This window comes from Lissotriton helveticus, chromosome 10 (assembly GCF_964261635.1).
Source record: "Lissotriton helveticus chromosome 10, aLisHel1.1, whole genome shotgun sequence".
NCBI classification, from domain to species: domain Eukaryota; kingdom Metazoa; phylum Chordata; class Amphibia; order Caudata; family Salamandridae; genus Lissotriton; species Lissotriton helveticus.
In genome coordinates this window covers 992,566,389-992,590,181 of record NC_136071.1, presented here as the reverse complement: position 1 = coordinate 992,590,181, position 23,793 = coordinate 992,566,389, and the positions used below count along the sequence as shown (strand labels likewise).

General features: G+C 42.8%; 1 protein-coding gene across 8 annotated transcripts in view; it reads left to right on the top strand.

Moving 5' to 3' along the window:
• Positions 1–23,793, top strand: part of LOC144784710 (ATP-dependent translocase ABCB1-like) — a 1,064,270-nt gene that overhangs the window by 982,624 nt on the left and 57,853 nt on the right. For all 8 annotated transcript variants that reach the window (XM_078663665.1, XM_078663668.1, XM_078663666.1 and 5 more), the window contains one exon: positions 17,760–17,957. In XM_078663665.1, the coding sequence (XP_078519791.1) occupies positions 17,760–17,957 (198 nt within the window). The remainder of the gene's footprint in view (positions 1–17,759; positions 17,958–23,793) is intronic.

Sequence of the window (23,793 nt, the reverse complement as noted above, 5' to 3'; positions counted from 1 at the left end):
CACTTATTAGCTACATGCAATCTTTTATACACAAACAGTGTTCATATATTTGGTATCCGAAAATAACTCCATTGTTGCGAAATAAATACACCCCTTTTCAGATCAGAAAGATATATATACAGAGTAGACGATCACTCTGGATGTGCACCTCCCACACCACAAAGAAAACACCTCAAACGATCACAGCCACTGGCTCACACCACAATGCCAATAACCACAAAACTCAATACATCACCTGATGCAAACACTGCCCACTTCTGGCCGGGGGAAGTCTTCACATAGCCGGCGATCAGTGCTCAGCAATCAGGGTTCAATCCGAGATAGACACGTCTGCCCTCACTCGGAATCAAAACTCCCAAACTTCCACCAGACCAGTGGAGGCTCCCACTTTTAATACAAATCCAAACATAACGAAGCTTCTAGCAAGCCTCGTCCTCTCGTTCTCATGAGAGCCCGTACCAGTCTGCTCCAAGGCCACGGCATCAGTTGATCAGGCCTTTGCTGTGGCTTAGAGATGGACCATGTACATTCCTCTGATAAGAACCGGTTTCCTCCAGTCAGAAAAGTGTCAAAAACAGGAAGAAAGCAAAACATGCCCTCTTCAGCTCTGCAGCTTCGTGCACGACAGAAAGGCCCAAAGCAAGATGGAATTGAAAAGCAAGATGACATGAGAGCCTGTCAAAGGCAATAGTCAGCACTGCCATAAAGCAAGGTAAAGTCAGAAAACAGAATTGTCAAAGCCAATAGTAAGAACTCATAATTCTCACAAATGCACAATACAATACACATTCCTGCACAACTTCACACCTTCAAATACACATCCCACACGCTCTGCTCTTGGCAAGACTGTTCCACTCCATAACAGCTCCCACTGAAAGACAGCAAGATTACAGAACAGTATAGAAGCAGGCAAATGCAGGACCATCCTACATTAAGGCTAGGGTAAAATAACACACTAAAATCAATTATAATGGTGGTAGTTGGAGGTCATCAAAGGGTGACAGACTACAAAAGTGTCTCTTTCACTACAACCAGCTACAGACTTTATTCAAAGACTTAATTTCAGATTTAAAAAAGATATATAAGTTACTGGTGGAGGTGCACAGTCAAAATATCGATTCCTAATTATCGACTTACATTAATATTGCGTTGAAAATATCGAAGGTGAAGAATATCGAGGTCAAGAACATCGTTGGACAGAATATCGAACCTAAGGTAAGTAATATCGATTTTTTTTAGATCGATGTAAGTAGTATTTTATTCATTTATGAATTTTGAATAGTATGTTTATTTATTTAGCTGTTTAATTTTTTTTGTATTCATTTAGATAATGTAGTAAATAATTAATTTAAAAAATATTAAAGGTATATTTAATTTTTTTAATTTATTAAACATAATTCTTTACTTTTTATTTATGTTTTTGTTTTATGTTTGTAATTGTATTTGTAATTTATAAAAAAAATTATTAATTTATAAATTATTAAAATAATTATTACAACTTATTGCTCAGTATGTATATATTATATATTCTCTGTATATGTTTAATTAATGTATTATCATATATGTATTATTTATTAATTTTAAACATTATTAGATATTTTTAATTATGTTTATTTCATTTATTAGTGTTATTTACTTTATTTTACATTTATATTTTTACAGAAAAAAAACGATATTTTTAACATCGATATTTTTAACATCTATATTTTTTTCTCGATATTTTTGTACTTACCATGTTGTAGATAGGATGTCTTTATTCTTGCCTTTGATATTTCTGCATCGATATTCCTGTAGGTCGATATTTACTAGGTCAATATTTTGTCAGTGATCCACTGGTGAATTCTTATTTTTAATAAATAAATTGGCAATGTCCATTTTAGAAAGTTACTTTTGCCCTGCCTAAAGCTGCTGGAGGCTAATTAGCATTAGCTCTCAACCCACTGGTCAGCCTGATCTTGGCCTGAATGAGGTGTGAAAGAGGTGTGAAAAATTAGTCCTAGAGCAAGGAAAATATTTTGGGAGTGGGGAGACGTATTCTTCCCCTGGCTCTAAGGTTGGCCCATGAACTTAATTAACACCTAAGGGGCTTTTGTCCCCATAGTCAGAGTGGGCACACAGGCTATTTATTTATTTATTTATTTATTTTTGGGATTTGTAAAGTGTGTAGCTGCCTCAGCAACGGGGCATCCCAGCGCTATGAGAAACCCCAAGAAACCCGGGCCGATCAGTAAACGACAACAGATTAGACTACTTACAGGGAAAGAGCCAGGTCTTTAAGGCTTTACGAAATGCCAAATGATTCGGCATTACTCTTGTGGTGAGAGGGAGTGTATTCCAAAGTTTTGCAGTCAAATAACGGAAGGAACGACCACCGGTCCTCGCTCTCCAGACGCGTGGGACACGGCTCAATGCAAGGTCAGCAGATCGAAGCAGGCGACCCGGCAAATGGTACTCCAGTAAGTGGATTAGCCATGGAGGGGCCTGTCGTGACAAAATCTTGTGGGAGTAACAAAGTGCCTTAAACTCAATACGCAATCAACTGGCAGCCAATGGAGCCTAGGAAGCACATGGGCAACCGAGTGAGATCTAGGCAACAAAAAGCCGAGCCGCCGCATTCTGAGCCCTCTGAAGGCGTTTAATGCTCGCTTTATTGGCGCCCAGGTAAAGACAGTTGGCGTAGTCCAATCTGGACACGATAGACGCCTGGATGATAGTCTGTCGCACCTTAGGGGGAAAGAAACCGAGCAGTGGCCTGAGACCGCGCAATAGTCCAAAGCAAGTCCCCGCGACGGCTTTCGACTGTTTATTAAAAGTCAGGTTACTGTCAAACCACACGCACAGGTTTTTCACCGCCTCTTTAGGATGGGGGCGGGCTTTAAGCGATCCGGCCAGTACCGCGCAGACCACAGCTCATGGTCCTTGCCAAAGAGGAGGATCTCTGACTTGCTGGCGTTCAACTGTAAGCAGTTAGCCACCATCCAGTCCGAGATAGAGAAGAGTTTGTCCTTAAACTTACCCAAATTGGTGTCACACTTCTTCGAGAAAGCAAACACCAATTGGGTATCGTCGGCGTAAGACACCAGGGACAGCCCCCTGCTCTTAGCCACCTCTGCCAAGGGTCTGACATACCGATTGAACAAAAGAGGACTCAGAACAGAGCCTTGAGGGTGAGGGACTCCCCGCTGTAGAACAGCCTCCTGAGAGTGGTATGGAGGAACAAGGACCTGAAAGGACCTGTCTTCAAGAAAGGACCGAAACCAGGCCAATGTCACATCTCTCAGCCCCACGTCCTTGAGGCGTTTCAGAAGGATATCATGGGAAACAGTATTGAAGGCGGCACTTAGGTCCAGAAGGACCAGTGCCGCAGAGTCCCCCACATCCAGACTGCCCCGGATGTTCTCTAACACAGTGAGTAGAGCAGACTCTGTACTGTGCCGCGGCCGAAAACCATGCTTAGTTGTGTCAAGAATAGCATTCTGCTCAAGGAACTTGGCGAGGATAGAGTTCACATGAGATTCCACCAACTTGGTGAGAAAGGGAAGCTGGGAAATCAGTCGATAATTCCCTGGGTCTTTCGGGTCCAATGAAGGCTTTTTTAGTAATGGGACCACTTTAGCATGCTTCCATGCCCGAGGAACGGAAGCTGAGCTCAAGGACAGATTGGCCAGATCGAGACATACCGGGGAAATTAAGGAGTGTAGCTGATGGAGAAGGGCAGGTGGCAAAGGGTCCGCCGGGGAGCCAGATCTGATTTTAGAACACAAAGCCTCATATCCTGACAAGGTCAGGGGAGGGAAAGAGGACAGGCTGACTACCCCTGGATTGCCTGGTGTGTCTAACACCCCTCCTTCTATAGGGGAGGACGTCGTAGGTAGACCCCTGTAGATCTGCTCCTCTTTATTCAAAAAGTACTGTGCAAGCTCATCGCAATGTTGGTTGGAGCTGATGGAAGAAGCCCTCTTGAGCCCCACTCTTCATACCATTAAGCAGAGAAAAAATAGTCTCAGCAGGTTTTGAACTGGTTAAGATTTTATTGGCCACATAATCAACACGAGCTCTGCAAATGCACTTATGGTACTGTTTGATTGCTGCCCGATACTCTATCTTTGCAGACGTCTCATATGAGCGTCGCCTGCATAAGGTGAAAATGGTTCCCCCATTTTTCCCATCGTGGATTTTGAGAGTCAAGGGCACTGTGGGACCGTTTGAAATAGTGTAAATAGTAACTCCTGAAAAAGTTGGTCGGGTTACCCGAAGAACTTTTCACCAATTGGTTAGCGAGTGCCCAGGAGTCACCTCCACCCACTAGCTAGTGCCCAGTATCAATCAATCAATCAATCAGCGGAATCAGTATAAATTTGGCTCCCCAAGGCACTACCTCAGAATAGTTTCTTGACCTTCAGAAGATCAGAAGAGGAGTGTATATGGTGTCTGTGACCAGAGAAGAACCCCGAAGAACCAGCCTGCTCCCTCTTCTACCCAGGACAAAAAGGAGGACTCCAAGGGTCAGTTGGCTGGCCTTCTGTGTGGTTACAGGGACATAAGAAGCGGCAAGATATCTTCTCCTGAAAATGCCAGCTACCCATTAGCCACTGGACCTGAACTGGCCTTGCTGTTCTTCTTTCTCTACCACGCTGAGAGTCCCGTCGTGCTCTCCCCTGAGGTCATGGGCGCCTCAGAAGTGCACTCTTGTGGTTGTTTGAGCACCAGAAGAATGTTTTGAAAGTTTTGAAAATGTTTTGTCCACAACTCTAGAGCTCCGATGGGACCCATGGGAAAAGTATCTGACTGAAAGTTCCATGGCATTGGACTGAGTTTCAACTTAATCCCACTCAAGGCTCTCAGCACCTTTGAAAAAATGATTAATAGCCTGATTTATATTGTGGCAGATGGCCCGTTTCTCAGGGAGAAGGAGTAATTACTCCGTGCCAATCACCAAATTGAGAAATGACAGCCAAGTAGCGGTCATTTTTAAAGCATTGGCAGGAACTGCCATTATGCGGTTCCTGTTAATACTTTTTGAAGTTTGTTTCAAAGCTACATTAAAATGTGGGAGCCTTGCAGCAAACTGGTATCTTTCTTTTATTTTCAAAAAGAAAATCATTTAACATAAAAAATAAAAATCTTCCCTCACAATGGGAGTCTTTTTCTATGGCGAGGAGAGCATTTATACATTTTGACTGCACTCCAGATATTTCCTGGCAGTGATGGGCAGTGAAAACTGACTTGACCCGCATCAAAATCAGGTGGGTGAATCTTTATATTGGTGGTATGTATACATCGTTGCCATTGTGACTGAGTATGCATACTGACAAGATATAATTCAGGCGCTAAATCCCATTCCACATTGGAAGTACACACATTTTAAGTACATTACGCCTCCCTACCATTGACAAATGTAGGCACTCAAACGGTTCCAATACTCGCTGTGCCGAAGATACTATATCTGCCTAATTTACTTTCACAACTTCTTGAAGTGACATCCTAATTTTTATGCCCAGATACCTCGCTTCTTGCATGACGCGTGCTTCTCCATGACAGAGTCCTTCTGTGCATATAATCTGGGTTTTAGATACATTCAATTTATACCCGGCAACTTTCCCATATCTTTGAGTCAGATTCTCAATCTCTCTTACCGCTTGCTCTGGGTCAGATGTCGTCACCTCTATATCGTCAGCATAAGCAAGGACACATACTTGATGCTGCCCAAATGTCATTGGCTGTATTCCATTAGTTGTTTCCAGCAATATTAAACAACGGTTTAATGCAAATAGCGAAAAGGAGGGGCTAGCACAGACACCCCTGCCTTGTTCCCCATGTAATATATACAAAGGATTACTCTACGCCTATGGTGCATATGTTAGCCCGTGGTCTTTTATACATAGTTTATATAGACGTTATGTAACGGGGTCCAACCCCATCTTTAGCATAACGGCCCAGACAAACTACCATGATACGCGATCAATCACTTTTTCAGCGTCTAATAAAATTATGCCAATATGCTTTTGCTGTATACTGGTATAATCTATCATTGCGATCATCCTATGCAGATGATTAACCATACACCGACCTGGTATGAAACGAGGTTAATATCTGGAAATTAGCGGGGAAATAACATGGGCCATTCTAGATGCGAGAATATTTTTATATAGCTGACCATCTGCGTTTATTAAAGATATGGGTCTATAGCCTCGCCGATTTATCTTTCTTTTTAAAGACCACAATATTGGCATTGTCCCAAAAAGGTGGTGGAAGTTTGTCTGGCCCTGCCGCTTTACCCAAAGATAGTGAGCCCAATGCCTCCTCCTATTCTGACATTGTTATAGGTGTTTCCAGTTTGTCCCGTTCCTCTTGTCCCAACCCAATCAATTCTAATGTCTCCAAAAACTGCTTGATATTGGCCTGCTCAACTGTATCTTGTGTATATAGCTCTTTGTAATAAGAATAGAACACATCTAATATATCTTCCATAGTCTCAGCTACCCCCTTTACCCATCTTCTAGTATTTCAATTCTCTGGGTGGCTTGCCTGCCCTGCAACCTTTGAGCCAAGCAACGACCAGTTGCCTCCCCATATTCATACCTCTCCTCTTTATACGCTTGAAATTGGGCCGCTATTTCCTGACACCATTTCCCAATAATCCTAGCCTTACAACATGCAGTCTTGGTTTGCGCTTCTTTGGGATCTGCATTATCTCTGACCACTTGTATGAGTTCCCGCTCTGCTGCCTTTTATTCTTCTAGTAAGCCCAATATTTGCTCCTTCTGTTGCCTTTGCTTAGCCCAATCTTAGATAAATGTTTCCCCCCTCAACCCAGCTTTCAATGCACCCCAGACCATTTGTTGAGCAGCCAAGCCTCTATTGTTCTCAAGAAAGGATTTTGCCCAATTTCTAATATGGCTTATATAATCCTCATCACATAATAACTTCTTATTAAAAGTGAAAGGTCTATGCGTCCTTGCAAGACTGAGGCCAGAAAGATCTATTACCACAGGTCCATGATCCGACGTAATTCGTGGCCAGACCTGCATCCTTGCACCGACCGTAAGTGGCCGGGGCAAAAACACATAGTTGAGCCGAACTAATTTATTATATGGGTATGAATGAAACGTAAAGCCTGGATCCCCTTGATTCAAAACAGTCCATCCATCTACTAACCCATGATTCTGCAAAAGTTGATGTAGGGCCCTATATACGTTTGGTTTATGCCCAGTATACTTCGCATGTTCCGGGTTCCACATTTGCCCTTCCCCATGTATATTAAAGTCCCCAGATAATATCAGTGGGGTTCCCCATAGCGCTAATTCAACATTCAGAAATTCCAGGGTCTCGGCCTCATCTAGATTCAAGCCATATACTGTACAAAGAATTATCCTAGTGTCCCCTATAACACACTCAGTAATGGCCCATCTCCCCAGATTGTCAACCTTCTCCCCCACCGTACCAGAGATTCCACGTCGCGCTAAAATCACCACTCCCCTGTTCATAATAGACTGTCTGGATGTTGTTATTACGATATAGCCCAACTCAGATAATATCTTCCTGTTAGACCAGGGGACATGTGTCCCTTGCAGACACAGTATGTCTGGATTTATTAGCCTTAGATCAGCCGCAACACGCTTCCTCTTAAGGGCACTATTAAAGCCACATACATTAAATGTGCATATTCGCAACCTCCTATGACTCCCCTTAGCTGCCATTACTGAAGTCATATCTCTCTGCCATGGATAAATCTATATAAGCCGCATCATGCCAACGTCACATGCTATGAACTGAGTTTTCTCCTTTTGCCTGCCACCCACCACACACTTCCCCACCACCTACCCCAAAAAGCCCCCACCCTCCCGTGACCCTCCCTCATTATAGAGGCCTTAGGGCCAATTGTCCTTGTGATGCTCGGTGAGTAGCCTGCATGGTGCTCACCTCTCTTAAAATATCATTATATATGCAGATGTATTATCACATTGACACAGCGATATCTTCCATCCCATTTTTACACTACATTAAATGTCAAACATATATTCTCTAAACGTCATTCCTAGTCATCCTAAAGATTGTAAATATTCTTTGGCAATAAACTCAGACATAAAGAAACGTATCTGACCCTTATTGACAATCGTCAGAGTTGCTGGCTGTAATAGGAACACTTGTATTCCCTTTGCTTGGAATGGGTTTATCATTTGACGCATCTGCCATCTTTTTTCTACAGTAGCGTGGCAATAATCAGGCCTAACAAAGAATTGTATCCCCTTCCCGGCTCTCTTCTTATCAGGTCTCAGTGAGTCTTATATTGCCTGTCTAGCCAGAAAATTATTTAAGGAAATCAAAATCGCCCGTGGTTGCTGCGCTGCCTGTCCACTTCTTGCCGTCTGTTGCAGAAAGGGAAATCTGTGCGCTAGGTGGATTTCCTGAGACCATTTCCATTCTTTAAGTTCAGGGAGTGCTTCCTCAAACATTTTGATTACAAATTGCCCGACATCTTGCCCCTCCAGTCCTTCCGGTACACCCAATATACACAGATTATTACGACGCAGACGATTTTCCATGTCAACAAGTTTATTGTGCACATCCTCTTTGTTAGCCGTTATGTCTGCAACTAAATCCTTGTGTACTACCATCTGGTCATCTAACAATGAGATACGGGTCTCAGCCTCGGCCATTCGCTCAGTGAAGTCGTTGCACTTTTTTTGCCAGTCTTCTCACAGTATTCTGTAGAGGTGCCAGATACTCTAGTGTCAGACAGTCATTTAAAGTGGCTGTCTTAGTTGGTTTATAGAAACTTTCTTCACACCCAAAGCCTTTTAGTGTCTTAATTATACAGTCACAAGGAACAATCATCTCTCCTCCTATTTTCTTATCTTCTCCACAGGCTATTGAGTGGGATGACTGGTTACCCATCTTTGAAAACGTCTTGGAGGCTCTGGTTCATACTGAGTTCAGTGCTTCTAGGAAAAAAAGCACTTTTATTGAAAAATTTTGGCAAGGAGGGTCAACGCATCTTCAAATATTTGCCTACAGCCACCTTACCCAATGGTGATCCCATTGAAGATAGTAATGCTGAAGCAAAAATAGTCTAGAATGCAGATTTGTTAAAGTTATTAACATCGTCATGAATTGCTACAAGTTTTAAACTCATCATCAGGAGGTGAACCAATCCATTGATGACTTTAAGTCCAAACTTAGAGAACTGTCTTTAAAATGTACATTTGGAGCAATGACGGATGAACTAGTTTGTGATCAATTGATTGTTGGCTGCAAGTTTTAAAAACTCAGGAACGACTTTGGGCTGCAAAAAATCCTTCAGTAAAAGATGCTATTGAGATTGCTAAAGAAGTTGAAATATCTCAGCATTGCATGCTTGAAGTAGGTAAAAAGGTTGACAGCAATCCTGATGGTGTATCTGTTGTAGCAAGGAAACCTCGATGTTGCAGCCGTATTCAAGTCTGGTAAACCTGTCCAAAGAAATAAAAAAACAATCTAAATCTTGTTACAGGTGCAGTAGTCCCTTTCACAATGCTGAATTTCCCAAGTTTGTAGCTCTTGACAAAAATTGTAAGAAGTGTGTGAGCAAAGGTCACTTTACTAATGTGTGTAGACAACCATTCAAACAGAGACTTGCCACCGTAGATGAGAATGTAAAGGTCACATCTCATGGTTTTGACACATTTTATGAAGAATTTGGGACTTTTCCTCATAAAGATAAGATTTTAAGTGTTGAACATCCTTCAGATGACAAGGGCAGAAGAAATAGACCCAAGGCAGATTTTGTGATCAACGGAAAATCTGTGCAACTTATGGTGGACTTTGGGTCCATGTATACTATTATTCCCAAAACAGTGTTAGACATGTTCTGGTAAGGTATAATTTTACTTCCCAAAGACATTAACTCTGGGGGTCATGAAGGGGAAACTATAAACCTATTAGGTTATATGAACACTACCATAGACTTTAGGGGTAGATCAGTACAAGGGAAGGCGTACGTAGCTACTGATGGGCAGCCCACTTTGGATGGATACACCGGTACAATTTGTGTATCATTGTTGGCCCTAGAGCACCCAATCAAGTAAAGGTAGTGAGAGCCTTTCTTTGGAGGTCTTTAGGAAGAGGCAAAGGCTGTATTTAGATGAAAAGTAGGATGCTTTGAGGGTTATTTCCACAAAATAGTATTAAAACCTGATGCTCTTCCAGTACAACACAAGGTACGCAGAATACCTTTAGTAGCCAGAGCAGCAGTGAAGGATATGCTTAAGGATATGCAGCCTGATTCATCAACGGGCCGTTTTGCGAGCCCCTAATAGCGATTCATAGCGAATCGCTATTGAGGACTCGCAAAACGGTATTCATGTAGGAATTGCTAAATAAATAGCGATTCCTACACATTCCTTATTTGCGAGTAACAATTTGCTACTCGCAAATAAGGAATAACTCCCCATTCATTCCTATGGGCCAAAAGGCCCATAGGAATGAATGGGGAGTATCCCTTATTTGCGAGTAGCAATTTGCTACTCGCAAATAAGATAGCGATTTTAAAGGTGCCAGGGGTGTCCAAAGGACACCCTGTAGCACCCCTTAAATGCACATTTGAACAGGTGTTGCGCACACACATGTCCAAAGGACATGTGTGTGTGTAACATGCAAAAGAAAAAATGCACTAAAGTGCTTTTTACACTATTTTCGCAATTTACCACCAAGTCAGACTTGGTGGTAAATTGAGACCAAATATTGCGATTTCGCTATTTCTAATTGGTTGATGAATTGCATTTAAGGAATCTCTATTAGAGATTCCTTAAATCCAATTCCTCGCAAATATGCGATTTCGGTAATAGTGATTTTTGCATTTGGGATGATGAATCCCAAATGCAAAAATCGCACTCGCAAAGGGCCAGATTCTCAGAATCTGGCCCTTTGCCAGCGCAAATCAGCTTGATGAATCAGGCTGATAGTGTCCTCAGGTGTAATTGAGCCAGTAGAAATCTCCACGTGGGTTTCTCCAGTCGTTATCACTGAAAAATCTGACGGAAAACTCAGATTTTGCATTGATTTGTGATCACTCAATCAAAATGTGGTTGTAGATACCTACCCATTACCCAACATTAACAAGTTGATCTTGGCTTTCAGTGGTGGGACATTTTTCTCTAATCTAGACTTAAAAAATGCCTATCTTCAGATTAAACTCCATGAACAGTCCAAACCACTCAGCGCTTTCATGACCATGAATGGCATTTTTCAGTGCACAAGAATGCCTTTTGGACTTTGTTCTGCTGCAAGCGTTTTTCAACGTATGATGAGTGTACTTTTTAAAGATCTCAATAACATTGTGTATTTCCAGGATGACATCCTCATATTTAGAGACACCATTGATCAACACAATCGCATTCTCAGGGAGGCGCAACTCAAGATAAAAGAATCTGGTTTAACCCTCAGACGTGAGAAATGAAAGATTATTGTGGACAAAGTTGAATACCTTGGCTATGAAACCTATGCCGAAGTTGTAAGACCTAAACAAAACCTTTTGGATGCCATCAGATTAACTCCTGCACCTTCTGACAAAGATAATTTAGGATCTCAAAATGTGTCAAAGACTTTTCTGCATAAACAGTAATTCTCAGGCTACTTTTAAAAAAAGGAGCTACTTTTGTATGGGAATCTCAAAAACCGTCATGTTTCGATGATATAAAAAAAAGACATTTGTGAAGCAGGCATACTCACTTCTTTTATTACCAAGCTTGAATACGTTCTCATTGTCTATGATAGTGCCACAGGTCATGGTGCCATTCTATCTCAGGTCCATTATGGACGTCAAAGAACTGTGGCATTCACATCCAGGACACTGACTAATTCTGAAAGGAATTATTCAGTTATTGAACACGCAACTTTAGCGGAAGCTTGAGGTTGTGAATATTTCAAAACCATGGGGTTCGAAATTCAAGTTAAAATCCGATCACAAACTCTTGATTAAAGTGTTATAATGCTCTGCAAGGGTAGCTTTAGGATTAAGGAACATTAGATCGGCACATAAGGGGCATCAAGAACAAAGAAAAGGTTGAGGGTGAATTGGTGATGGCCTGGGATGGATGCTGATGTGAATATTTGGGTGGAGATGTGTGAAGTATGCAAAGAAAGGGAAAAGCGTTTATTAATGGGAGTTCAAGCAGTCATGGGGCAGATAGCAGATCCTGGACAACCTTGGCATATCATCTGCTTGGATTTCATTGGTCCTATGAATGAACTCATGACTAGTCCCTTACATGCAGGTTCTGGTGCTCGTGGTATTACTCAAGACAGTGGTGAGGCTTCAATCAATCAATCAATCAGGGGATTTGTAAAGCCCACTACTTACCCGCTAGGGTCTCAAGACGCTAGGGCGGAGGGGGGCAGCTGCAGCTAGTGGTCAAAGAGCCAGGTCTTGAGCAGTCTTCTGAAGGCCGGGAGGTCTGTGGACTGTCGTAGGTGGAGGAGGAGGGCATTCCAGGACTTGGCGGCGCGGTGGGAGAAGGATCTGCCCCCGGAAGCGGTTCTGTGAATTCGCGGGACGGCGGCCAGGGACAGGTCGGCGGAACGGAGTTTCCTGTTGGGTACGTGGAAGGGGAGTCTTTTGTTGAGATAGGCAGGGCCGGTCTTGTGGAGTGCTTTGTGTGCATGGATCATGAGTTTGAATGTGATTCTTTTGTCGATGGGGAGCCAGTGCAGGTCTCTCAGGTGTGGGGTGATGTAGTCCCTGCGCGGGACGTCAAGGATCAGGCGTGCTGAGGCATCTGTACTCTTTGGAGTCTGTTGATGAGCTTGGACGGGGCTCCGGCGTAGAGGGCGTTTCAGTAGTCAAGTCGGCTGCTGACGAGAGCATGGGTGACGGTTTTCCATGTGTCCGTCGGGATCCATCTGTAGATCTTGCGGAGCATGCAGAGGGTGTGGAAGCAGGAGGAGGAGACTGCGTTGACTTGGTTGGTCATGCTGAGCTTGGAGTTGAGGATGACTCCTAGGTTGCGTGCGTGGTTGGTTGGTGCCAGGGGGGTTCCCAGTTATGCTGGCCACCAGGAGTCGTCCCATGCCGAGGGGTTGGGCCCGACGATGAAGATCTCCGTCTTGTCCATATTCAGCTTGAGCCTGCTTGCCTCCATCCAATCGGCGACGGCCTTCATGCCCAGGTGTAGGTTGGCTTTGGCCGTGAGGGGGTCCTTGGTGAGGGAGAGGATCAGCTGAGTGTCGCCGGCGTAGGAGATTATGTTGAGGTCGTGTAGTCTGGCGATGCGAGTGAGGGGGGAGCATGTAGACGTTGAACAGTGTCGGGCTGAGGGAGGATCCCTGGGGGACGCCGCAGATGGTTTTGGTGGTTCCGGAATGGAACGGGGGAGGAGGACTCTCTGGTTTCTGTCGGTGAGGAAGGAGGTGGTCCAGTCCAGGGCCTTGTCTCGGATTCCTGCGTCGTAGAGGCGTGTGCGTAGTGTGTTGTGGCAGACGGTGTCGAAGGCGGCAGAGAGGTCCAGGAGGACCGCTGTCTAGTCGTTGTCGAGTAGGATTCTGATGTCATCTGTGGCGGCGATGAGGGTGGTCTCGGTACTGTTATTGCTGCGGAAGCCTGACTGGGAGGGGTCCAGGATGTTGTCTTCTAGGTAGCGGGTGAGCTGGGTGTTTACGATCTTTTCCATGACTTTCGCTGGGAAGGGAAGCAGGGAGATGGGCCGGAAGTTCTTGAGGTCGCTCGGGTCAGCCTTGGGTTTCTTCAGGAGGGCGTTGATCTCGGCGTGCTTCCAGCTCTCCGGGAAGGTCGCTGTTTCGAAGGAGAGGTTGATGATGTTACGCAGGTGGGGTGCGATGAGGCTGTCAGCTTTGTTGGTGATGTGTGGGGGAGAGGGTCAGACGGGGAGCCTGAGTGGATGGTGCTCATGGTTTAAGTTATGTCTTCGGTGCTCACGTTGGTCCAAGTGGTCAGAGGGTCGTGGTCAGTGGGGCTTGGGGGGTTCATCGTGGCGGGGTCCATAGGGTGCGTCCAGTTAATGAAGCTGTTGTGGATGTCGGTGATCTTGCGGTGGAAGAAGGCCGCGAGAGTGTCGCACAGGGCTTGCGATGGCGGGATGTCGTTGGTGCAGGAGCTAGGAGTGGAGATTTCTTTAACGATATTGAATAGCTCTTTGCTGTTGTGGGCATTGTTGTCAAGGCGGTCTTTGAATGAGGCTCTTTTGGTGGTCCTGATGAGGTGGTGGTGGTTGCGGATGGCGTCTTTGTGGGCTGTGCGGTTGGCGGAGTTCTATCGTTGAGCCAGATGACCTCAAGTTTCCGGCAGGTACACTTGGAGGCTAGGAGCTCCGGGGTGAACCAGCTGGCTCTCGGGCTCGTGTCTCTGTCGGTGGGTTGTTTCATAGGTGCTATGGTGTTGGCGCAGTCCTCCATGCAGAGCCCGAGGGTGCGGGCCCCCTCCTCGGGGTCGGTGGGGCTGGTTGGTGGGTTGAGTGAGAGGTGAGTTTCCAGTCGCTCCTTGGTGACTTTGCCCCAGTGGCGGCGGGGGATCTGTGGAGTGCGGTGGTGGGTGACGGGTTTCTGGAGGGTGAAGTGGATGCAGTGGTGGTCGGTCCATATGAGCTCGGAGATGTGGCTGAAGGTGACGTGGGGGCTGGCTGTGAAGATGGCATTGAGCGTGTGGCCGCCAATGTGGGTCGGGGTTGTGACGATCTGTTTCAGTCCGAGGGTGGCGAGGTGGTCGACCAGGGTGGAGGAATTTCTGTCATTGTTTTCTAGATGGTAGTTCAGGTCGCCGAGCAGGATGTAATTGGTGGAGGTCAGCACGTGCGTGCTGATCAGGTCGGCGATGGAGTGGCAGAATTGGGGACGTGGGCCGGGTGGTCTGTAGACGAGGGTGCCTCTGAGGGTGGTCTTGGGGTCCGTGTTGATCTTGAAGTGCATGTGTTCAGTGGTGGTGAGGGTGTCGTCGGTGTCTGTGGAGACCTTGATAGTGTTCTTGTGGATGATGGCGAGGCCTCCTCCCACTCCATTGGTGCGGTCTCTGCGCGAGATTTTGTATCCGTCGGGGATGGCCACTGCGATGTCTGGGGCGGAGGCTTCGTTCATCCAGGTCTCGGTCAAGAAGGCGACGTCTAGTGAAGTGGTGGTGAGCAGTTCCCTGAGCTCGACGGCGTGCTTGTGTGCGGAGCGGGTGTTGAGCAGGATGCATTGCAGTTGGTTGGGTTCCGTTGCTGTGGGTGTCTCGGCATCGTTGTTGCAGGAGAAGTTGCAGTTCTGGTAGGTGAAGGGGCCGTGGGTGCGCTTGGGGGTGGCCTTGTAGCAGTTGGTGGTGCGTCCGTGGTTGAGTGCGATGAGGGTGCTGGCGTTGTAGCGGTAGCGGGTGTCATGGGTAGCGTGAGGGCCAGGGGTTCTGGCGCTGGGCGTGGTCCAGGCGCGGACGGGCGCAGACAGGCTTGCCTTAGGCGCGCCTTCGGCGCGCCAGCGGCACGGCCGGGGATCGGCTCCCATTTAAGGGGAGGTGGGGAGGGAGGATCAGCTGGGAAGCGGGAGGCGGGATGCCAGGCAGCGAATGGGCATGGGGGGCCGGGCCGCAGGGGAGGCAGCGGCGGGAAAAATCGGCGAAAACCTAGACAGGAAGAGAGGCAAAGCAGTCTCACAGCACAGTACAGAGAGAAAAAATGGGCAGGGCACAGGCACACAGGGTACAGAAAAAACGGGCAGGGGCACAGGCACACAGGCGGCAGGAAGTAGTAGCAACAGCGATCGGGTGCGGGGCACCAGGAGCACGAGGAGGCAGCAGAAGGGTGGCTGAGCACTGGTGGCGCTGCAGCGGAGGGGGAGCGACCTACCTGGGAGGTCAAGGCTTTCACTGACTTTGAACACTGCGTTCCTGTTGGAAGTGAAGTGAGACCTAGAAGAGGTCAACATCCTCTGGGATATCTCAATGATTATACTTGTGATTAATGTTCACTTTTGTGCTTGCACTTTTACATGTGTAACAATTATTTTTAGTTTCCCTTCTGACACTATTATTTATTTCACTTCATTGCTTCTTTCTTTTCTTTCTTCTCTACGCTCTCTCTCTTTCTGTGGTGTCCTCTTTTCTCTTCTATTATTTATTGTTTTAAGCAAGCAAAGGGGGTGTGTTGTGATTGCAGCTCTCATGTTTCTCCTTCAAGTGTGGAGTATGGAGCACTGTGCCTAGTGCGCCAGATTCCACTTGCTGTTGTGATATTCTTGGGCAGGCAGTTGGTGACTGGCTGGCTAGGGATGAGCTACTCTTTCACCATAGGCTACGATTTATTTAAATAAAGCTTTCTACTTACTTGCTTCGCCTTTGAAGTCTCATCCTTCATGCCTCCAAGACTCTTTTTGGCAAATAACAGGACTTATTTCTTGGTTGAGCTTCAAGTGGGCACTTGAGATCCAGTTCTGAATTATGTGCAGGCTGTTTTTGAGGTGTTGATTGTCTGAAGAAGAGGAGACTTTCAAGTAGACTTGTGTCTCATCGATATATTGGATATTCTTGATGCTGTTATCTGTGAGTAGAACTCCACGCAGCTCTCTGTAGCTGCTGACGATGACATGGGCCAATATCTTGTCGGACCTATAGATAACCATGTGAAGAAACTGGTGTTTATTGGAAAGGCAGGAGGAGAAACCAGTAAGGATATTGCCAGTGAATCAATTTCAAGAATTGCGGGTGCATATGAGGGTGGCATAGTCAACTATCCTGCAACAACACAGTAAAGGGTTTATCTTTATCTGTGGCCAGGAGAGAACATTCTATGTGTATCATCTTTTATGCCGTCAGAGATAGGGATTTCAGTAAATTCACTGTACTTTATATTCATACTTATTATTTGTAATGCATAATAAATACCAGGAGCCCAGCTTCAAGGTGCACTGAACAATAACATATGCAATTTATATAATTAATAGGACATAGAAACAACATAGGGGATACGTTAAAAAACATTTAATAGATAACAGAATATATTCCAACAACTCAATTAGGGTCAAAAGTAAGGATAGAGGATGAGAGAATTGATGTGCACTGTAAGAAAATTAAACCTGTCAAACAGGTTACTGAAGACTTCACCTAGATGAATTAGATGAAGGCATCTGAAGATGGAGATTGATGGGGATTTTGAATGATCACATTGAACTGCACTGATACCAGAATGATTCATTTTTCATGCTACTATTTATCTTTAAGTACTTATTCAACAATGGGAATTATGAATTTTAATGAAAAGGTATTTCATCCAGTGGTCAACAGTGCAAGTAACACCCAATGTGCCTTGGTATCACTACCATCTTATGACTTTCATATCATTCCCGTGTCAAAAACCCGTTTTTAGTGCTATTGAGTGATACAGGACTACCACACATTGATTGCACTATCAATGTCATTTATCACCCAGTACAAATACCATAAATTGTTCCTAATTCCAGTGTGATTTTTTTGACCCAAGTTCTCTGCCTCCACCGAGAATTTTATTGAACCGATCAATAGGAGGAGGAATGGGAAGCTGGTGGGTGTGACACAAAGCTCCTTTACTTTCGCATATTTCACAAAAGCTTTTGTAGGTGATCTGATGGCACTTTGGTCCTCCCAACCATAGCTTACAATCAGAAGTGACAAAGGGTTAGGGTAAAGCTCTATGTGGGTAACTGGAGAGAGAATAACTGAAACAATATACTACTATTTTCCTTCTCACCAAAATAACAACCTGTAGTGAAATGACCATGATAATTTGCTCTGTAATCATACACTGCATGTTTTCTCTTATGTTTAGGATACTTTTCATGGGGATATCGAATTTAGAGATGCCATATTTGTATACCCAACAAGACCAAAAGTTCAAGTTCTGCGGGGACTTAGCATTCAGGTTAAGAAAGGCCAAACTCTAGCCTTAGTCGGAATGAGTGGCTGTGGGAAGAGTACCACAATTCAACTACTGGAGAGATTTTACGATCCCATAGACGGACATGTGGTAAGTCAATGTTATAAGATTCTGCTTTTAATTGTAGTCATAAGACCAATATAAACTTGTTCTGTATACACTAATGTCAATCCATGTAAACTTCTAGACAACTGCTGTTCTAGTCTCCTTTATGTACCTGCAGTTTTGTTAATCACACTTCACTGGTAGACACACCAAAAAACAATTTGTGAAGGACATCTAAAAATATGTTGAGTTTGTGAGTATCTTGGTCTTAATTATAGATTGAATAGATAAACAGAATCATAGATATTCATGTAAGGTCTTTCACAACACATTAACAATAATTATTTGAGCCTGCATATCTTTGCCTAATATTGAAAAATGTTTGACTTATTGAGAGGCATTAATTTACTACCCTGGTATTCCGTCTTGTCATCAGCTGGAAAGCATGGTGTCTTCTTAAATCTGATATGTTTGTTCTCCCACACAATTGACTGGGTGATGCAGTGGATCCTTTTCTGAACTTCCCACAGACCATAAGATGATTACAAAAAGGTTGTCCAACCACATCTGCAGGTTTTCTGATGCAAAAGGGCCTTTTATTGGCTTCTCGGATCTCCTGTAAAAACCTTCTTTTGAATCAGTGTAATTCCTCCTAAAACTCACACCGGCAATCTTGCTCCCACAAATTGCTAGATCTTGTCCCTTCTCTTCTCCCAAAAATTCAATCTCAGCATTATTGGAGAGGATTTCAGTATCTCAATGAATAATGTCAGAATCCTAAATTAATTTAGGGACATTTTTACTTACAATTCACGCAACCAGACAAGATTGCATGAATGGGAGAGAGCTGAAGGGCACCATATCTATTAAGATATGATGCTTTTTAGTTCTCTCCCTGCTCTGCTGCACTTGTGACTGTGTAGCGTCAGTGCAGGCACCCTTGCATTATAGACACCTTCCCACACAAAACCAACCGTTCAGGACATTTTCCTCTTTCTATGTGTGCTGCCTGCTTTAGGGAGTTTTAGCTTTAAGACACTTTGCATGACTTATTACATGCCGGAAAGTATTTAGGGTCTGCGTTGCGAATACAAAGGCTCACTAAATGTCACCTCTAGTTTGTTCAAGAACATTTTAGTTGACAATCCCATATATTTAGTAACTACTGGCCTCTGATCTGACTTCAATAACCACTTCTAACACCTTATTGAATCATGCACTGATCCCACATAATCTCCCATATGCACTGCATCAACTCACACTCATTCCCTCACACTCACTTCCCTTCAACCTAAGAATTAACAGTTAGTACTAGGTTGTGCACACTAAAACCAACCAAAGTCCACTTTAATTTAGAGTACTTTCACATCTAAATTTAATCAGCGGCTTTAGATTTATATTCCATTAAATACATAGGAATCTGCAAATCCTGGGTAAAAGCTGATCTCAAATTTCCTTATTATAGTCTAATAGTGCCATTAGAGTCACCTCTAATAATAAAGTCACGAGGCTGCTCAACTATAATATGTTATTACAGTTGAGTTGTCATGACATAATGTCCGCTGCCAGAACTAGCAGCCAAGGTTAAAGGCACATCAGTGACCATCAATGCTGCTGCAATTTAAACAAAAACATTAGAACTGGATTTTGGTTCTTCTGATCCATTTTCTAAAATAAAACTGTGATCAGCAGAATGGAGATATTTATGGCAACACAATTATTTTCCATGCTATAGGTCTTGTCAATAATGTAACATCTCTCTGCACTCTTCTAAACAGTATGGGCTACAGCATTTTTAATCTGACTATTCTTAACTGTTTGAGTGTCGTTTTGGTACAACATATTCCCCTTTTATTCTTTGTGACTGCAACCATATTGCCTGTTTTACCTAAAGAGCAGGACACCAAGGATTTAGGTGTTGTTTTGAGATGGGTGATGGTATGTCAATATGTTATAAGAATTAAAATACCCTCTGCCATAAGGTTATTGCAAGTCACCTTGGAGTTCTAAAACCTTATGAAGGAGCCCAACTTTTTGCCTAATCTATCTACATGGTTTCATAACTACTCGGTCATTTGCAGCATCCTTATAATATTTGCTATGGGGTACATTATCCCACATATAATCAGCGTTCATACTTCAGCCCCATTACAACTAATAGCCGTAATGAATTTACTCCTGAAAAGTAAATTTGAATTAAAAAAATAAGGAGAGCAGAATCCAGCTTTCTAATGATTTTCAAAAAGTAAAAAGCGTTCTTTGATATGAAACACACTGAAGGAAAACAAAACATTCAAAAGGCTGAAAAACAATTCAGATGGTCCACAAAACGTATCCCTGAGCTACAGAGGTAGCCAAATGTTCCATCCCTTTAAGTCTTGGTACCTCAACATACTGACAAACCTTTTGGATTGCAATACTTTTCATTGCACCTCCTCTTATTGTGAGGATTCAAGAATTTGGATGTAAGACTCCCATTTTAATTGTTGCCACTATCAAATTAGCGATAACTGCACTTCCTTTTGCAATACTCTGCAAATCTAGCATGAAAACAGTAATCGCCCTGAACTCCTCCAAAACAACCTTAGCTCACACCGATTCTAAAAATAGCTGTCATGAATTAAAAAAATCTTATATTTGGAACCAATAGTCACTATCCATGTGTCTGTAAAAATAATGCAATTTACTATTTCCTCTCAGCTAAAACAATTTGAATTGTCAAAGGTTCCCGTTGGTACTTTCAGGTATAGTTTTTAAAAATCAGATAAAATAGTGATGTCAGTAATAGACAATTTCATAATTCATGCTCTCTCACACAGAAGTACCCTTTTTCCATTTGTATCTGACACTTGTGTTTAATACTTTGGATCACAATATTTCCATTACAAAGGCTGTTAACAGTTGCTAGTATTTGCATATATTCCCTCTAATAAGTTTAGCCCGTCAATTTAATAAATCCATCCTAATTACAAGTGACAGCTACTCCATGCATAGGAATCCTCTTTCATTGTGAATATCTTAATGATCTATTCTCTATTAAACATCTATTGCAGTTTGTCAGCAATCTCCTCTGCACTTAATTGTAGGCTTTCATATCTACCCCAGCAACACACCATTGAACATGGATTTGCTATCAATCGTTCTAACCAATTTAATATTCTCCTTGCAATCTTATATTTTTACTATATTTTGTCCTAAATTCATACAAAAAAGTGAAAACTTAGAACATCATAATTCACCCATATGTTTTAAAACAATAATTAACTCTCTAAAATCTTCTTGAATTTATTTCTGAAATACACCAACAGCATTCACAATTTCTTTCCATAATTTCAGCTCTGGATCATCACAGGGTCCCTAGAAGTTGCTTTTCAGTGTCATGTCACTTTCAGCAAACTTTGAACTCTTTGGGCCATATGTATCAAGCAAATTCGCATTTGCAAAGGCCGAAATTCACAGAATTTCGGCCTTTGCGAATGCGAATTTGCTACATGGTATGTATTAAGCAAAATCTGGTGCAAAATAAGGAATCGCATAATTTGCGATTCCTTATTTTGCAATTGTATTTAAGGAATTGCAAATTTTGCGATTCCTTAAATGCAATGTATGAAGCAAAAAATACGTGCAAAATGTCCTTAAGGAATCGCAAATTACCACCATTGGTGGTAAATTGCGAATTCCTTGAAAAATGCACATTTTTGCATTTTTCAAAGTGCCATGTGACGCACATACATGCCCTTGGGCACCCATGCATATTTCAGGGGTACAACAGGGTGTCCTTTGGACACCCCTGCACCCTTGAAATTATTCTCAATTTGCGATTACAAATTGCGAATCGCAAATTGAGAATAATTTCCCATTAATTCCTATAGGCCTCCTGACCCATAGAAATGAATGGGAAAGTATTCCTTAATAGCGATTCGCAATTTGCTAATCGCTATTAAGGAATTTTAAGAAATCGCAAAAAAATGCGATTTTGTACATACATACCCATTTGCGATTCTCAAATAGCGATTTCTTAAAAATCGCTATTTGAGAATCGCAAATGGGTATCTTGATACATATGGCCCTTTGTTCCGGCTGTATAGGAACATTACCAATTAAAAGCATTTTTATTAATTCGCAAATCCATCCACGTAATGGTTCATATAACATTTTGTAACAGCTTTATCATTTACTCTCCAAGACATCCCCTTCACTCATCAATAAATTATTCAGTGATCCTCTGCCACTTAATCTTCCTTTTCGGCAAACAATAGTTTATGGCTAGTTGATGTGCCATATTGGTCTTTCTCATGTCAACTCTTAAAGGGCTTGTTGCGCACTGATTCTATTATGAGTATGTGTGATTTACTCGTGGCTTACTCCATATTTTCTCCTGTATGTAATTGATTACTGGAGTAGGTAATATACACTCATATTAAAAAGCTTTATGCTTTAGATCCAGAAATACTTTCTTCCACACAGGAAAACATTAGAATGCTGGTTATTCTAAACCAAATCCAGAATGTTTATGACACTATAACAGATCATGATTACTGCTTATAAATATTTCAGTTGTTTTCACAACAAAATCATTTTTTACTGCTGTGATTCACGTTACTAGGTTTATCCTGAAGTGTCCTCATACTTTGGTGATATGTTGCTATATATAAATAAATGTTTCTTTTGTGAAAGCTTACTATAGAATTTTACTTTCAAGATCTACAGAAATCAAGAGCATGTGCACTATTTCAATGGTCAAATTAATGAACAAAGAAAACTATTAGCACTTTTACATATCAAACCTTACGTGAATGGGACCCATTTAAGTTACTTTTGTTATTACCTTGTTTATAGTCACAGTGATAGTTTATTTTTATATATACTTGTCACCTCTTACGAAAACATGCACACCTATTTTGTCTGCATTTTATGACCCGTTGAATCATCTGCACTCCCCAAACACGTCTCCTGTCATCAGTACTTCCAGTGAAAGCTAATAACAATCAACATTTAAAACAAATGTGCTGGGGTATTAGAGTGTGTGAAATCATAGAATTGTATTCATTCACATTTTACATAGCGCTAAACATACCTATCAGGAAGCATAGTGTTTCAAACAGAAAGGGGTGATGTAATAAAAAAGGCAATGATGAAACAATATACAAAACTTATTGAAATCAAATGCGAGTATTGGATGTATGGTTCTTGGGACTGGGGTAGTTCACAGTAAGAGGAGTTCTTCATACTGTAGTTAGGAACATTTTGTGTGATGGAGGAGCCAGGGAAGATGTGCTAGACAATAGGGAGTGAGGTAAAATGTTACCTTTTCCTTCTCACTGGTGGTCACTAAGGGATTTCATTATTGTATCTCAAGGTGTCTTTGGATGAGCAGCACTTTGAGTTCTTCCTACGAGATACCGTACAATGAGATAGTTCTTAAGGTAGAGGAAATGGAGTTCCAAACCTTTAGGGAACGCAAAGAAAAAGATTGGTTCAGGGTTTTTGATTGCCAGAGATGCAAAAACCAGTGATAAACAGAATGCTTAATCAACATTTAAGGCCTTGTGAATAATACAGGCCAGCTTCATCTGGCCTCAAAGGGGATCCATAATAGGTTGAACTTCTTGCACCTGGTATGAGTGCTGTGCAGCATTGTAGGCAGCTTTATAAGGAGTCATGTATGTTTTGAGAATCCCTGTTGGCAGAGCAATTATGTAGTCTAGTTTTGAGAGTACCCTTGATTGCACTGTTGTTTTGAAATTTTATTTGTCAAATTAAGGGCTTGATTTCCCCAAGAATTATGATTTGCTGGAGGGCACTTTTAGCTATTACATTGATATGTGCATGCAGGTTCAGCTTCCCAGCTAGCAATCTTGATCTTGTAGTAATCTACAGT